Consider the following 17,543-nt stretch of genomic DNA (forward strand, 5'->3'; position numbering starts at 1 on the left):
CACGCACTTTAAAATAAACCGTGGCCGATTGCATCATCTCAATTGTGTCTCAGTTGTGAAGGAACGTGTGCAAAGCGGGCACATTGCGAAAGGTCATTTTCTGCAATAAATATTGATACAGACTGACTTCCACTAACCCGAAATGCGCTGCAAAGGTCGCAGTTGAAATGAGGTTTACTTACCTTACAAGTTTCAAGTCAGTGGGTTGAAGTCTTAAGAGTTTAAGATCAAAGCTACGCCAAACAGCTTTTAACACAAAAGCAAACACTTCAAAATAGAGCGTGGCCTATCGCATCATCTCAGTTGTGGCTCTGAGTAAAGGAGCAATAAATACTAATAGGATCTCTGGTCATGAGGGATGGCCTTAAAGCAAACAAAAGATCACCTGCGAGGAACAGAAAAGTACCAGGAGATATGTTAGCACTCTTCTGTTGTGTCATCCTGGACCGTTCTCAACAGACCAAACAACAACTATTAAATATCAACTAAAAACAGGGCTAATATTTTCCCGAGACAAACTTAAGGCAATTAGCATTAGTTGTAAAGATATTTGTAAATTAAACTTAAGACCCAACCTTAAGAACGCGGAAACAAAGGTTCGTGAGTTGGTTGGGGCATAGTTAATAGAGAGAAATAGTTACGAAGGCCGGTAAACATCAAAGAAGTAAACAAACAGGCTAAGATTTATGTTTAAAGGTCCTTGACCCTGCACCTCTTTTGTTTTCTGCTCATTGACTATGCATGAATTACATAATCGCAATGCTTCTATTGGTTAGTTGTATGGGCACAAGTAACCACCTTTCGTATTTTGCCAGCTTTTGTGCAGGGTCAACCCCCAAAATAGCAAACAAATACATACAAGAACTTTGCCAAGATTCCTAACCATTTCCCTCGATTAACTATGGTTGGGGTTAGGGTGTGGACGAGACCTGGAGCAGTTTTTGATGCGAGTGTGTTTAGATTTGTAAACTATGATTTGCGGACGGTTGCCCTTAGCAACTCGAAGTGCTACATTGAAAGGTTAAGCAGCCTCGATAAATTCAGTTTGATGAACCATTTTTCCGTCTTGTGTGGCAAATATATTTTTTTATTATATGATTTTTTGTAAGTCCACTTTCCATTTGTTCAAATAATGGCTTTTCTTGGTCGATCCAAAGAAAGCCGCAATTTTGCCATTTTGCAACAAATTCTCTCTTCGATGTACCCGATAAACCGAACCATCAGTAATGCACTTCACATACTAACACAGCTTTATCATCATGGCAGTGGGTTGAACAATGCAACGACTACTTAATCTTGTAAATCTTGTAAAATTCTAATAGCACTCTCCTTTCGAGTTAAAGACAACAAGAACCCAACGGTATACTTCTCGTCCAGAGTAGCAAGAAGATGTTTTAATAGCATACATTCAGAGCAAACTAATTCAAGTAAAAGACAGGTCACTATAAAAAGTAAAATGAAACACGTATGCTTAGTACTTTGTACATAAGAGGGTGATGAAACATTAAATTAAATAGATAAATAAACTTAATTCAAGATCACAGTCTTCGTTCCTCCTTACCAGCGGTCAGGAAGCAAACGCCGTACCCTGGAAAGTTTGTTTTTGAACCTCCGCTTGAACTGCGCATACCTAACTGACAACTAATGTCAAACGAATCACCAATTGTTACCCTTTCGCTCATTTCATTGTTCTTAAATAAATTAAAATGTCATGAAGGTTGTAACGGAACTCTCGAGAGTCGCTCACTTTGTCAAGTTTGCCCAGTGAGGAACGAAGACTTGAGGAACGAGTTTGAGAATCGTGAGGCTGATAAGTTTTATATATGATAGAAAAACAAATCACTTAATTAGATCATTAAAATGTCCCAAAGCAAAAAAACCCTTAAGTTCATCATAACGTTACAGTACTGATTATTTTTAAGTGGAAACTTTCCTAATTCTAATAAACAAGAAATCTAGATCCGAAAACGCATGCGCTGTCATTATAAGCGATACCAACAACGAGGACCCAGCTGATAGATTAACGAACCAAATACAGCGAAGAACTGCGTTTCTTAAAATGACAAAAGCGAACGCTTTTTCTCTTCAATGAGTCAACGTCGATTCATATCTTGGGGTTTACAAATTGTCGGTAGGACTCAGCTATATTTTCATCGTGAGGTACTGCGGAAGGGAGTATGGGACGAAACGTGATGCTAGTTTCTGTGCTTTTCGAGTTCCAGCTGCTGTCTCCTTTATGGCTGTGTTCACTTCTCCGTTGTCAAGGCAATCACCACACCCTACTTACAACACTGAGACGGACATTGAAGTGGGCACCCATATCCTGAATTGGTACAGCTGGTTGGACAAACTATAATAATGAATTTAAAAGTGTGTCCATGAGAAAACCAGGCAGGAGGTGATACAGCTCAAATCACCGATTTCGCTCAAACTTGGCACAAATGTTGGGTTTGATGAGTAAATGATTATGACAAAAACTTAGGTCAAAATATTGTATTCCCTTCAAGTTAGTAGGACCCCCTCCAAGAATCAACGAGAGCGCAAAATTGCGTCTATGTGACATGTAAGTAGTAGTTATTTCTTGTTTCCATTCTATTTTACGCCTCAAAACATAAGTTGAGGGAACTTATGCGTTGAATCTTCTTCTGTCGCGTTTTTTTTCGATATCGTGAGAATGCCACAAAATGTAGCTCTATAAATATATAAAAAAGAAATGTCTCAAGTGCTTCTTTTCGCCGAATTTATACTGGAAATTGATAGTAAAATACTTAAGTAGATATTTCTTGTTGATTTCGAGTAAGGTTAAGACAGAAAAATGGCTTTTGTGTTTTAGTGGATGTTCATGAAATGGCCAAAAATTGTAAAATCCTATGTAAACAGTATGCCAGCACAGAAAAAATTTTTAAGTCCCCAAACATTTTATGAATTTTTTGAGAACTTAAGTGATTGCTTTCACTATCCATGTTATAATAATGTGTATTTGCTGTTGGACAGTGCAGATATTTGCCATCAATTAAAGGCTATTCACAACGCTACGAAATACGCGCCTTACTTAAGATGGAGCCACGGAGAGAAATCAAATTGTCTAGTTCAAATGAATACCTGTGCTCTGAGACTGATAATAGTAGAAAATGATCCAGTGGATTTCATTTTCACATGGCCTTTCTTGTAGTAGAAATACTAAATCAAAGACAGCTAATTAAATGTGCATAAATTAGTGACAAACGGCCAGTTTTGGAGGGGGTTCCCCTAACTTAAAGAGGATAAAATATTTTGACCTAATGTTTTGCCATGATCATTTACTCACCAAACCCAACATTTGTGCCAAGTTTGAGCAAAATCGGTGATTTGAGCTGTATCGCCTCCTGCCTGGTTTTGCCTGGTTTTCTCATGGACACACTCTTAATTGAGGTTTAATGAAAATGTACAGGAGCCTCCCACTAGAAACTGACAACCAAGTTATGTTCTTGTAGGATTAATAGACTTAAACCAAATGGCTTCTAAGTAAAAATTTTTAACTCCCGGATGAGCAAGTGGCGGCAAATTCTAAGTTTCCCACAGCACTTAATTCAATGCAACAAGCTTCTGTTTTCAGTTGAGCTCAGCTTTATCTTTTGACTTTTAGAAATAATATAAGTACTAGAATGATCGGTAGATAACAGTTCTTTTGAACCCCAACCAAGCTTCTGAAGTGCTCAATCCAGTTATCTCACTCCTCTTAGGATGAAACTATATTATTATCTAGGGATGTTAATAGTTTTTGCTTTTGCCAGGGGACCCACAAGATTTTCAGGTTTATTGTCTTCATGTGTCACCCTCGTATGGTGAAGGTCTTTAGTTGCCAGTCTGTACTCGGGATCAGCCATACGAAAGTGTTACGCGTAACAAAAGGGAACGACAAATGGCATCTTTCAGTCTTGTATAATGATATGAATTTTCATAGTTTCAGATAACGAGCCATTGCTATACATTAACGGAAAGAAATTTGCGTGACTTGCTTACCGGGAGCTACATGTGGCGTCTTGTCAGGATACAAATGATAGTGATAGTGAATTGATCCATGGCCTTTCCCTATCAAGAGATGCAGAGAAATTAATTAAATTATTGCGTCTATTATTGTTTTATTGGAGACATTAACCTCTATCACTCTCAAGATATCTGAAAGGAGCGATCGAGATGGAGCGTGAATTGAATGAGAAGGAGGGCGAGTGAAAAGAGGGTGAGACAGGGAAGGGAAAGGGAAAGGTAACACTGAGAAGGCCTGGTGCCAAATTGTTGAAGCCGTTATTCTGTTCCCTTATCCTTTGTCTTTCATGATTAAAACCAAACGTGTTAAAAACAGTGCGAGCGACAACATAGTATGCAGAATTTTAAGAACAAGATTTAACCAAGGTGAGTTACCGACAACATAATATTTGATGGCAAGAAGTCAATAAGGTAAATTAAATAGGGACCAGGAAGGATTTCCACTGACTATTGTTATCGTCTGGCTCTTTATAAAACCTCATTTTACTCTATAAACTAAGGTATATAGTGACCCTAATCTCCCACCAGACTCACCGCCTTTAGATGATACTCCTGGAGCTGAAACTGGAAAACCTGGACCAACTGTAGGAGGTGAATAACTTGGTGTTGCTGCTGCTTGTGAAGGAGGCGAAAGTGGAAGAGGTGGAGGAGGCGCATTAGGACGAGGAGGAGAAGGAGGAGGAGGAGGTTGTGCTGGGGAAGGAGGAGGTGGTGCTAGAGAAGGAGAAGGTGGTGGTGCAGACGGAGAAAGAGGAGGAGGAGGTGGAGGCGGCGGCGGAGGAGGAGGAGGAGGAGGAGGAGGAGGAGGAGGAGGAGGAGAGGGTTGCCTCAGAAATATAGGAGGATGCAAAGAAGAAGAAGGATTGAGAGTGGCCAGGTTAGTGGAGGCGTGAACACTTTGTGGTAAAGCTCGAAAATTGCCAGATGGTTCGGGAGGAGCATTACCTGCAGTAACAAATCAATTGTTTAAAAACCAATTTTTATCCTCTCAGCGACACCTACACTTTCTATTTCCTTCAAGAAAAACAGTGGAAAATGTTTCATGATACTTTGTTCGGAAGTCACTGACACATCACAGAACACTGGGCATCCAAAAAATAATCACTGCCTCAGATATTCTTGGTTTTCCATTCAAGAGTAGTTTATTCTTCCCGTCTTCCCGTTAATCTCAATTCGATAATCAATCATTGATTATAATAAGCTGTTTAAAATTTAGTCAACAGTGTAAAGCTTTCTGTCTTACCTTGCTCTGGCGTTACAGACACGTTGACAAACTCAGGACAGCCAGCAACTGCTGCCTCTGAAGTACTTAGTTTTCCGTTCAGGAAGATTTTGTGCTTGCCAAGTGGATCCTCGGCTTTGAATATCACGTGACTGTGTAGTTCAGGTCGTTCAATGATGAGTTTAAGTTTAAAGCCAAATCCAGTGACAAGATATGCCTCGTGCTTGAGAGAAGAGTAGAGCTTAAATGGTGCTCTGAAGTTGTTAATGAAGTTCAAGGCGACGCACATCTCTAAAATAGACAACAACTGAATTTCACTAAATAATTTGGTCATGTCTTCTTCAGTAACTATACCTCTTTTCGCCGGCCTGTTGATTAAGAAACTGATTTAATTGACTTGCTAGTCTTAAACGAGAATGCACAATAAGTATATATTTTCCCTACACAGGTTCCAACGAAGTCCTAGGAACAAAGAAGGATCAATTATTCCAACCAAAGAAGATTCATTTAGAATTTTGCTGTCTGTAAATGTGAAATTGTTATAACACTGGCATGCTAAACGTGAAAAGCCCCGGGGAGGGGGGTGCTCCCTTATATGGGCTAAATAGGTATATGCGGCCCCAAAGGGTATGGTTTTCAGCCGTTTTGGTCATAAATAGGGTATTGATTTTAGCTGATTTTGGCTATTTTGGTCATAAATAGGGTATGGTTTTTGTACTCTAGCCTTGATATGGGTATGTTTTTAAGAAGAAGCCACTTTTTCATCATTATCGAAAAGAAAATCAACAAAAGCCCTCTAGAAATTACGTTTACGGTAATGTAACATTGGTCTGAACTAGGAAACTAATTATGACCTAGGTCTGAAGCAGGGTTTTGATTTAAGGGTCAAGTCTAAATAGGGTTTCGAAATTTTGGTCAGGTCATAAATAGGGTAGGGAATATCGCAGATTTTGGTCATAAATAGGGTAAAGGTTTTGGAAAGCGGGCCGCACACACCCACCCAATTTTGCTGAGAGCACCCCTCCCTCGCGGGGTGAAAAGGCAGTTATCAACTCCAGAAAAAACTGGAAAAATAAACGAATAGATAAAAATGTTCTCCATTGTTTACCGTCTGTTGAGTCAAGGCGGGAAGAAAATTGACAAGGAACACACTTTTGATGATTTTACATGTGTTAATGCGTCACAAAATATGTGCGAGTCTAGAGTTTATCTTGATGCGCTTGATTTTATATCTATAATACGTTTGAGACGTTTGTTTTCATTCTAGATAAGATACACCCAATATAATGGTTATACTTTCAGAACTTGTGATTGAAGGCTCCAAAGGAAAGCCGCCTGGGACTGAGGATCCAGATATTGGTGCTCTCCCCGCAGTTTCTGCAGCGGGACATACGGGTATACAGGAAGGCTGGGCAGGAACAGGTGGTACTTCCGGAACTAAGTGCTGAGGATGAGGAAGTGGCTGCCCACTGATGGCGGGATGAACAACTGGTCCAGCAACGTTTCTGCAATGCATATATTTGTTTTGGTTCTGCGGTATTGGCATGAATGAAAATGTACACCGCTCAAGGACATCTGGATCACCGTTGTAAAAGTCCAGTGTAATGAGCGTGGAACCATGAAGCTTCTTATCCTTACTTTGACAAATGAACCAATCCGAGTGCATTGAGTTTAGCATCAAATTTCTACTGTATTTCATCACGTTATAGACTTTGAAAGAACTCTCTTTATCTGTCAAGGAAGAGATATACACATCAAAATATTGTTATGTGCAATCTTTAGAATATGATGTTTGGAGTAAATAAACAATATGCAATACAATGTATTGGAAGGTCAGTCGCATTGCAGTCGTAATGATAGAAAAATAATTAGTCAGTTTCTACCACTAAAGCACTGATAGTCCGTAATTGTGACCCTGTTGCCTTTGAAAGGTGAAATTGTCCTGCCAAGTTACTTTTAGAAGCCCTAACTTTAAGCCGTAACGTTACGTAAGCCGTAAAATACAATTAAATCACTCTTCCTAGTTTTTTTTTTTTTTTTTTACAGAAATGTTCAACCTGAACACTGTTGCGCGTTGTTGACTATTCCCTCATTAAGAACTCGAGTTTTCAGTCTAATTGATAATAAAACAGTCAGTTAATTGTTATTTTACATGAACTGTTTTTTGCTGTTGTTGGTTTTAGGTACTCTGCAGTTACTCTGACCACGGTATTTTTTTTAACCATCCTAGTATCTGATTTGATATTGGTGCTATTTTTCAGGAGTAGATATCAAATCGATCTTAGATGTATAAACGATTGCTAACACCTACCAAACAGTTCTGATCCATCCCTTTTCTGGAGAATGAGGTTATAGTTCTTCTGTCTCATGAAATATCCCGGTAGACAAACTGACTCAAAAGAAGCACTCTCTTTCCCTGGTTTAATCTTTTTATACAGTGCAGGCATTTGAACTCTGAATACTTGACAAAACGGTCGCAGAGCTACCTTGCCATTAAAAGATCTCCAACAGAAGTTAAGGGAACCATTCTCCTGCGGATACGGAACGTCCCAGGAATGGACAGTGTACAATCCATCTTGCACAACTTATAAAAAAATACGTGAGAAAGAAATATTAGATATACATTTATACCATTTAAATTTTTTCTTGCATTTCTTCTAACTGTTAATTCATTTCTTATAACGTATTTTGTACCGATACAGGTTCGATATACTAAACAGCGCCATTACGAAAAACGTTGCTCATGATCAAAAATCCCTTTTCTCTGACTTTCCTAGAAGTCTAAATCTGGAATATGTAAGCATTTATTTCCCTTAACTATAATTACATGTTACTTTTGGTATTGTAAACATAACTTATCGCACGTACGAAGATTAAACTAGATTGATTGATGAACAAATATCTTTAGTTGTTTAATCATGACGTTTTTATCATGCGTTTTGGCCATGGTGATAAATTACATAGAGCGCGCGCTAGTCCTATCTAATTCCAATTGAACCATCATGAACAAAATCTCTATATACACACGGCCGTGCGTATATAAGATGATGTGTGCAATTTTCGTCGAGTTTAGTTCAAGTTCCTTTCGTTTAAGTTTCGGGAATGTGAAGATTATTCCGAACAATCCAAACTCTACTTCGAGCCTTTGAATTTTCCAGGCTAAGATGTTTACTTAAACGTGAGTATTTTGACTTTGTTTGACTACATTTTCATCGAGTATTTTTGACTTTGTCTGCCTACATTTTCATTATAATTAATTCGAAGAAGCGAATTTTTCATCAATTTAAGAAACCAGGTTAAGCGTTTTTGTTCAACCGTTGCTCAACTGATTGTGGCGGGTTAGGATCTTAATGAGCTTTGTTTTTCTTCACCGTGCATTGTGAAAACTTCGTAGTCAATCACAAATAAAACATGTTTTAGCACCCAAGTTGTTGTCGCCATGTTATAAAAGAATTGGATACGCTAAGCGTAAACCAATTCTTAAATAAAATTTACATTTAACCCGAAAACATTCCTCTGTAGAGAGAAAAACTGGGATTTAATACTGTATGTTTGCACTCTATTCGGGTAAATGAACATGCTTCAAATTCATTGCTTTAAACATGGTTACATCAGCTGTCTTGCTTTTACTGTAATTTTTGCCAAAAAGCGTCCTCTATTGTCACTGTAAGGTAGGTAAGGTAAAGTCAGCATACAAACCAAGTGGCTCATCAGGCCGAAGTTTATCCCGGTTTCAGTAGCATGAAGCGACTAAGAGTATTTCTACTCCTCCCTGGATGGGATGCTAGTCCATCGCAGGGTTACTCCCCAGCATTAAATTCGCCGGTACCCATTTATACACCTGAGTGGAGAGAGGCACTGTGAGAGTATAAAGTGTCTTGCCCAAGAACACAACACAATGTCCCCGACCAGGGCTCGAACCCGGACGAGGGACCGCGCCTCCCACATTGTCAATGTATTTCAATTACGCATTTTAATTAAAATATCTTTGTCGGCCAACGAAATTTGAAAGTCGTTTAATATCTCTGAGCTTCGTTCGAGCCATTGTGGGTAGACAGGTCAATACGTACGGGCCTATAAACTAGGTATTCAAAAAGCCGTTATCAACTCACGCTTGCTTGCGCCTCCTTGTCTCCATACTAGCTTCCTGGCCATAGTTTGAGCATCCTCACCCGGCTTTAACATATACGTAACTTTTTCTTGAACAGAAGATGCTTCCGTTTGAGGAGCGCCTTCACTGCCGCCAGCAGTCGCACCAGTTGGTCCTGTTCCCCCGCTTAAAGTTACTTGCGATCCTACTGCAGTTACCGAGGCTCCAGTCACTACCCCAGATGAAGATCCCGCTGTTGTAACTCCCGCCCCTCCAGAAACCACACTACCACCTGTTGCTCCACCACCAGTACTAGCACCAGCACTAGCACCAGCACTAGCACCAGCACTAGCACCAGCACTAGCACCAGCACTAGCACCAGCACTAGCACCAGCGCCAGCAGCACCACCACCACCACCTCCTCTTCCTCCTCCTCCTCCTCCTCCTCCTCCTACGCTTCCACCACCACCTGCAACACCAGCTCCACCCCATGCGCTTCCTGCACCCGCTGCACCCGCGGCACCCGCTGCACCCGCTGCACCTCCAGTACCTCCAGTACCTCCACCACCTCCACCTCCACCATCCCCACCCTCACCGCCCCCACCTCCACCACCTCCTGAGGCAGGACCCTTAACGGAGACCACGTTTCCATTTTGTACAACGATTTTGAATTGGTGCGAATCTCTTCCATAATAACTATTAAGTCCTTCTTCGATTGTTTTTGTGGTCATTTCAATGGCGGCTTTTTCACCAGCACTCGCTCCTGCCGATGCTCCAGCCTCCATTCCTGCCAATGCACCAGCCTTTGCTCCTGCTTTTGCTCCACTACGCATAGCCCACTTCGTTCCAAATACTAAACCGGCTTTTGCGCCGGCTCGTGCTGCTACTTTGATTAAAACAGCTTGGTAAGTAGCATTTTTCTCTAGAAATAAAAATAAGAAAGGTTTTGTCAACTCAGTTTGTTAAATTTTGTTATTAGTTTTTGAGATTCTTATCTCTCAAAATTGCAGCTCTTATCTTCCCGTTCTCCAAACATGTAAAATAAAGTAGGATCAAATTGTACCTACCGGGAGGAGGCGGCAATGAAGTCCATAGGAACTTTGATGGTATCACTTTGTAAAATGTCCCATCTGGTGTCTGAACTGCAGCTTCCAGGTGATCATTCTGATGATCGTCTTTCATGACAGCCTCCATGTAGTAATATTTACCTTTCTTCAGATAAACCGGGAGAGATTTTTGATTCGAGAATCTAGATAAATAATGCAAATCACTAGAAAGTATCTCATAGCTAAGACTGAGAGTGCATCTCTGAAATACAGAGAAATTTAGTCTGCTCCTCTTGAGTAAATAAAGAAGAAGAGTAAAGGGGGAGAGGTTCAAAGCTCTAAGCTATGCGGGGGCTCTTCTTCCCCTTTGCTCCCCCTCTTCCTTCACCCGCGAAAAGCCTCCTCACAGGCTATGCTAATTTGCTTTTGAAAGAGGCCGCCACATTAAGGATTCAGGAAGTGTACATGTCGTATCTTTCTATGTTTTAACAAGTGGCACGACTTTAAATGCTACAATCGTGGACAAAAGTCCTTGGGACACTTATGTAATTTAACGCATTATCTGTGTTTTACTACTGAAGTTTGAAAAAAGCGCTGCTTTCTTTTTAGAAACGCGTTACTGTTCTCCCTCCCCACCCAATACAATGTTGAAAATCGGAAGGAATTGCAGGTAGTAGTTTTCAACATTTTATGGGGGTGGGGTGCGATGTTAGGCAGGTGAAGTAGTATTCGCGTCTGGCGTGTGTGCAAAAGCACCAAAAGTGCAAATTTGTCCCAAGACTTTTTTGTCCGTGATTGTAGCTATAGATACTGGTAAATCTATATTTAACAATTATTCGCAGAAAGCGAGGTGAATATTTCGACAATATTCACTGAGCCTGAGGCGAATAATTGTTTTAGTATAATTTCAGAACTGAACAACGGAGACTAACGGACTAAAACATAAAAACAGGACGCAATTGTTCGTTTGCGTACACGTATGCAGCCGTATAGTTTTAATGAGAAGCTTACATGTAAGCTTACATCGATTGTGAATCAGTTTGCTCATCGAGTTCGGCAGTAAAACAAACAAGTAAAACACTACGAAAAATAAATTCATCCGGTACCTTTGTTTTATCGCTGCTGACTTCATCCACAGTTGTCATCATCGTCTCAAAATGAGTAGCTTTAGTTTGGAGGAAAACAGATTTCGGTCAATCGATCTGACCTGCTGGCAATCAACGTAACCACTATGTTTACGATTCTTAACTGCCTTGAACACGGGTTCTTGAAAGGATTTTTGGGCCAAGGACGACAGCAGTCATTTTGAAAATTCTCCATCCTTTCAAACATCCTGGACTTAGAGTGATGTCTTCCGAATAGATGAAAAATTAATTCGCCATCTTTACTTGCCGAGATGGCAAAGGTGGCGAGCTTAGAAGCCAGGCCTGGAAAATGTTATATAAACCGCTTAGCGCGGTTTATATAACGTCACATAAGGGATCGCTGAACCAATCAGGTTGCTGGAAACTCTTTGTTCAATTCTGAAATTATACTAAAGCTAATATATAACGCTTGTGACCGGCTTTATGAAAAATATGAAGCTCCAAGCTTAAGCTTAACGGAAAGCCGCCTGGCTTCAGTAGCGTGCGAAAAGCACTATTCACTGGCTTAGTATACAAAAAATATTTCTTATATTCTATATTTTAAAAATGATGTAATCTAAACATTTAATGGTGTTGTTACCTGTCATATTCATACTGAAAAGTGGTAAATCCACCATCAATGGAACTAATCAACGTCTTCGTGTCAGGTTTCTCATTGGTGCTGATAAACAGCTCACTCCCAGCGTTGGATGCTGAAAAACAGATTGCCGAGCAAACAGTCAGTTGCTTAAAATGCACTCCAATTCTTAAGAAAGTGAATGAAAAAGTGTTTTTTAACGTTTAATTCAATTGTACTGCCTGCGGAATTTGTGATGGTTTAGGAAGAAGAGTATTATCACATGTAACATCAAATTAGGCCAGCCACATCTGAATCCCGATAATATTTATACCTAATCGTGCTTTTCCGACACACACGGCATAGCAGGCTAGTCTGGTCGAGCCATGTTTCATATTTATGCAAGAAGCAGTCGCGCCAAAATACCGATAACATGAACAAACCAATCTGATATGTCACCAGACTTTAGGATTTACCCGATACCCAAATTTAGATCTGGCCGTATAAGGTCAATGAATTGATATAGAGCGTCTTCATTCACGTGACAAGCACTCGTGCAAATTTATTGGAACAACAGGAAGTGTTTACATAAGAAGTGAGTTTAGCTCCCACAGATTAGGCCATTTCCGAGTTGAATTTTGCCTCTGTTTCAATGCAACTCCTCGTACAAAACTTTTCTTGTGAAAATGAGTTTGATTTGCATGAAAATAACTTACTGATGAAACGCATCTTCATGACAATGGTTTCGCACAAAGACTTGTTTTGACGCAGAGGCAAAGGACAACTCGGAAGTGGCCTATTGGTTTGGTACACCAACATGGCCGCCTTTTCACTGTCTAGCGTCACCAATTTGGCTGCCGTGACGTCATGTGAAAACGCCTTATAGAACTTACCACTCATCACTATGTATTTATCACTTGTCAGTAAGTACAGATCAATCTTAAACAAAATTTTAATTGAAACATATTAAAATTACAGTTATATATTGTTGTGTCTATGTGATAATGTGCTATTACTCCATGGTGTGATATCTGGCAGACGCCACCTCTTTTATCACGTAAGAAAAGTAGCAACTTACAAAGAAAGAAGTAATGGTTTCCTGTCTGGAATGGAACGAAATACGTCCTCAAGCGAGAACCAAAGAAATTTGTCCACCGTGACGGCTGTTCGAATGTTGGAACACAAGTTGCAAAACTTGGTAGGTTTGGATATCTTGGATCCGCCAGCAAAAATTTAACGCGTTTGTAATCTATTCTGTCCCATCTTTCCAAGTAAACTCCGTGGATCTCTACAAGGAAGAAAAAAACTAGCAAATGAAGAGACTGACATGAAATGGAACATTCGCAACCGATTTAGAAAGGCGACTAACTCACTGTTACACGAGGACGCCGTGCTGCCAAATGTTCTCTTCCGCCTAAACAACCCATGGTCACCTCCTGGTTTAAAAGCAACAAACATAATTTTCAGCGGCAACTGTATTTGTTTTGCAGAAGTTCTCATTCATCAATGGGAAACTTGCAGATCCTTATTGTTTTTAAAATAGAAAATAACCGATCTTACAGAACTTGAGATATTCGTGGCCTATTTAAATGCAACGACCTATAAGAAGTAACATTTTAAGTCACATTTTTAAAGAAAATACTGTTTACCATGCATAGGTGCGTGTGTACAAACCAACCAACCAAACAAACAAACCTGTCTCACGATTTTTTTACCGACTTCACTGAGGTTACATGTAGATGTAGATGTAGAAGTCAGTGTTGTTTATAACTGAAGAGAAATGCTTCGAAGTCTTGTTATCTTCATGCTGGTTTTTTCACCGGCACGTTTAAATTATGGTGCTAAATGGTATGTTTAATTGGTAATTTAGGAGCCTCTCAGTTCAAAGCGAACAGCCGAGACAACTTGTGTTAAGATCAATGTAACGAGCGGTAATCCAAACATTTGTGTTTCTCGCTTTTGTATGGTGTATAGAAGACACATTTCGATCCAATGAATACAGTGTCTTGTTCATTTACAAATTTATGTACCATGTCAATCTCTAACTAAATAGATAAATAGGTAATGTTAGTTCATGGCCGGTAGTGAAAAATACGTAAGTGACATGACATGCAGGAAATAAAATTGATATTGGGGAAACATTAGGTACTTTTGGCTCGTGTTTATGGACAAAAACATGAACATAAATATAGCGCTTTTAGGAAAAAAAGAGACCAAAAGTCAAGGGGTAATCATTTGAAAAGATAAACAAGCTTTTCTCGCGGAATTGGCAGCGGCTGGCGTAAATACGCTTGAGTAAACTGACTACATTTCTTGTGATTGTCTTAGCTGGTGTTTGTTTGTGTTTGCTCTTGAGACAAATAAAAAATTTACGCTCGAATACTCTTTTCTTGGAGCCTCTTGGCAACAAACACTTTAGTTTGTTTATACTAATTAATGTGTTGGAAAGAAAGTGTGCATCAGGTTCATAAACTACCTTGAGCAGTAGGAAATGGTTGGGAAGACTCTGTTCGTCGACTGAATGACTGGACAGAATCTTTAGATGGTACGAATGGGGAAAACGACTTCAGACTATGAATATGAGCTAAAGTCAATGTCTAATAAAAGAACCTTTTGCAAATGAAACGCTGTATGCATGTGTACAAAGCAAAGAGGTTGATTAAAAAGCCATTTGAGAGTTTCTCGGTCAGTAATTAGTCATTCCCTACAGCACTGTTCAAGTCATAAATTTGTCTTGCAAATGAGGTTAACGACAGGTTGTGTGGGAGGGAACGAGAGACTATCGCACGATAAACACATAGGTTAAACACGTAGGGTATTAACAGTTAGCTAAGTCTTATTCTCAAGGCATATAGTGAACTTCTCATAACAGTAGGGTGCAATCCTGTAGGTAGAAAAATATATTCTAAAAATTACAAGCCATAACGATTTTGATGTATCAAGGAGTTTGGTTTCAAGTAAGCGCTATTAGATAAGCAATTGAAGGGCCGCAGTCTAAGGTACAAGCAAAGTAGGTTTTTTGGGTGTTTTTAAGTTCCCAGTGATCCAGATACCCATAGGGTTCTTTAAATAGACGAATTGCTTTGTGTGACACAAACTATATAAGTAGCAATTCATGCCGAGTCTTATAATTTAATTTATTCAATTTTCACTGCGATTATATAATAAAAAAATTATAAACAATATTACAACATAATACTATAATAATAATAATTGTAATAACCACAATAATAAAAATCTTAGTACATAACTAGGCAGCGAGGAACACTAGAAGGGAACTGACGAACCATACGTGCTAGTCAGGCCATTATGAAAATAAAATGTATGAATATATAAAAGCTTAATCATTTAACAAGCAATTTATTAACTATCTACTAACTACTTAACTAACTAACTAACTAAGCAACAATCTTACTAACTAACTAGCTAAGTAACATCCTTAATAACTAACTGCTGATGTTAGCCCAGGTAGTATAGGGGCGCTCAGGGTCGAAAACCTTATCTTTATATATATAAAAAAAAACACTATACTAAGAGTGATTTTCTCAGAATGTCGAGAATCGAAAGACAGTCACGAAAAATCGATTTTTTCTTTTATTTCGCCAGAACATACCTTTGGGTGAACTTATTCAAGGAAAAATAGTTTAAAGTTCCAACGATTTATTTTACGGCCAAAATTTAAGACAGTTCGAATTTGCATATAATAGCGGTTTTCGCGTATTAAAATGTTCAAAATTTCACTCTTCTTTACGAAAACAGCGGGGGCGTGAAAACAATCCTGTGAAAACGAAACTTGACGCAAATATTACTTCATTCTTACACTTTAAAATAATGTGATAAGTTTCTTGAAGTTTTGTTTGTAGCTTTTTAACGAAGGGTATTTGTACATTTGTGTCTCTTGGCAAGGAACAAATAAAGGCCAACTCTGACTAGTATAAATGGCCTCTGGTATATATCATTTGGTCAAAATATCTACATTTTAGGAAACCTTGGTTATTGTTTTTTTCACCAGAAAAGGTATAGCTCTGGGAATTAAAATGTTCCCCGTCAGTAAAATAAAATGTTACGGCGCCATTTTAAGCCGCGAAAACCGCCATTATATGCAAATTTCGAACTTTCTTAAATTTTGGCCGTAAAATAAATCGTTGGAACTTTAAACTATTTTTCCTTGAATAAGTTCACCCAAAGGTATGTTTTGGCGAAATAAAAGAAAAATCGATTTTTCGTGACTGTCTTTCGATTCTCGACATTTTGAGAAAGTCACTCTTAAGAACAGATGCACCTTACCTGTAAAGTTACCACAAGATGTCACCAAAATAGCGATATATATTCTTAAGTAAACAAGAATTACTCGAACCTTCATCGCATTGACTGGGAATGAAGAAAGAAGTCTGAGGCAGTGAAGAGTGTAGCTGGGGGATTCGCTTTTCTCGCTTACGATAAATAGGCCACCTGCTCCAAGACGAGATTTTGTTTCAAAAAAATTGGTAACGTAGTTCTAAAAGTATTTTCTTTTTAGAGTACAAAATAGACTTCCTGAAGTGCCTTGAAACCAAACATTTAGCTTTTTTATGGTAATGATATGACCCTGTGAGCAGCCGGTTTGTCTTTCAGGAGAAACCAACTGCTCACAGGGTAATCAAATCGGGTGCAATGACAACTTGTAATGGAGGAATGCGTTTTATATTAAACGTTGAAGTAGTCATATCATTAAATGGCGTCGATAAAACCCGGAACATGGAACATTCCGGAACATCCCAGAACATCCAGGAACATCGAATAATTATAATAATTATGAGAAAAATATGTACAATAACAATTTTAAAAACTTAAGGGGGTCTTATACATTAAAAATATTTTTTTGCAAAACAACTCTGTGGAACAGTTTTGGTACACCGTTAAAGGACTTTGCACTCCGACTTCAAAAATGAGCTTTTCCAGGTCACATGCCGCGATAGTTAATGAGTAACTAGCTCCTAAGTGTTAAAAAGTGGTGTTAATTATAAACACGATAACGTAATAAAGAATGGTTCGAGAAGCATGGAATTAAGTTCATCCTGTCCATAAGCAAGTTGTCCAGGAGACAAACCTCAGAAAACAGTGTTTTGAGGGGGTTTTTCTCGTGAAATGTGGAAAAAGTATACTAATATTAACTAATATTAACTATATTAACTAAATAACAGGGAAAAATTTCATAAATTGCACATTTTGGAGGTTTAAGACTTAAATAATCGTGTCCTTCACCAATGTCAGTTGAAAATTTGACAACATTCGGTTAAAACCCAGTGGAGATAACGTGTGCGAGATATTGGTGATCCTTCTATTGGGTCATTTTGAGAAATAAGGCTTTAAAGTTTTACTTCGGTCTCCGAGAGCCCAAATTAGCCCTGTAAACGAGGGGGGGGGGGGAGGGTTAGGGGCAGGGGGAGGGGTATATTTAAAGGGTTTACGTAAATGT

At 39.0% G+C, this 17,543-nt stretch overlaps 1 protein-coding gene across 1 annotated transcript; it reads right to left on the reverse strand.

The window, feature by feature from the left end:
• Positions 1–1,363: 1,363 nt before the first annotated feature.
• On the reverse strand, positions 1,364–16,733 carry LOC110067209 (uncharacterized). Its single transcript, XM_020774511.2, has 12 exons — positions 16,373–16,733; positions 13,459–13,521; positions 13,164–13,373; positions 12,110–12,221; positions 10,406–10,587; positions 9,361–10,260; positions 7,560–7,832; positions 6,545–6,979; positions 5,270–5,539; positions 4,561–4,971; positions 4,003–4,071; positions 1,364–2,350 (listed from the first exon to the last, which is right to left on the reverse strand). Exons 1-12 carry the CDS (start codon positions 16,446–16,448, stop codon positions 2,280–2,282), a joined length of 3,072 nt encoding a protein of 1,023 aa, XP_020630170.2. The 5' UTR covers positions 16,449–16,733; the 3' UTR covers positions 1,364–2,279.
• Positions 16,734–17,543: the final 810 nt, after the last annotated feature.

The sequence above is a fragment of the Orbicella faveolata genome, unplaced genomic scaffold (assembly GCF_042242905.1).
Source record: "Orbicella faveolata isolate gen_17 unplaced genomic scaffold, um_ofav_v1 contig_36, whole genome shotgun sequence".
Classification (NCBI taxonomy): Eukaryota; Metazoa; Cnidaria; class Anthozoa; order Scleractinia; family Merulinidae; genus Orbicella; species Orbicella faveolata.

Coding starts and splice junctions, on each gene's coding strand:
- LOC110067209 (XM_020774511.2), bottom strand. CDS start 16,448: ATGAAGGTTCGAGTAATTCTTGTTTACTTAAGAATATATATCGCTATT. Junction 10,588..12,109: donor TTTCAGTATGAATATGACAG/GTAACAACACCA, acceptor TTATTTATCTAG/ATTCTCGAATCAAAAATCTC. Junction 2,351..4,002: donor GACGCCACATGTAGCTCCCG/GTAAGCAAGTCA, acceptor TCATTATTATAG/TTTGTCCAACCAGCTGTACC.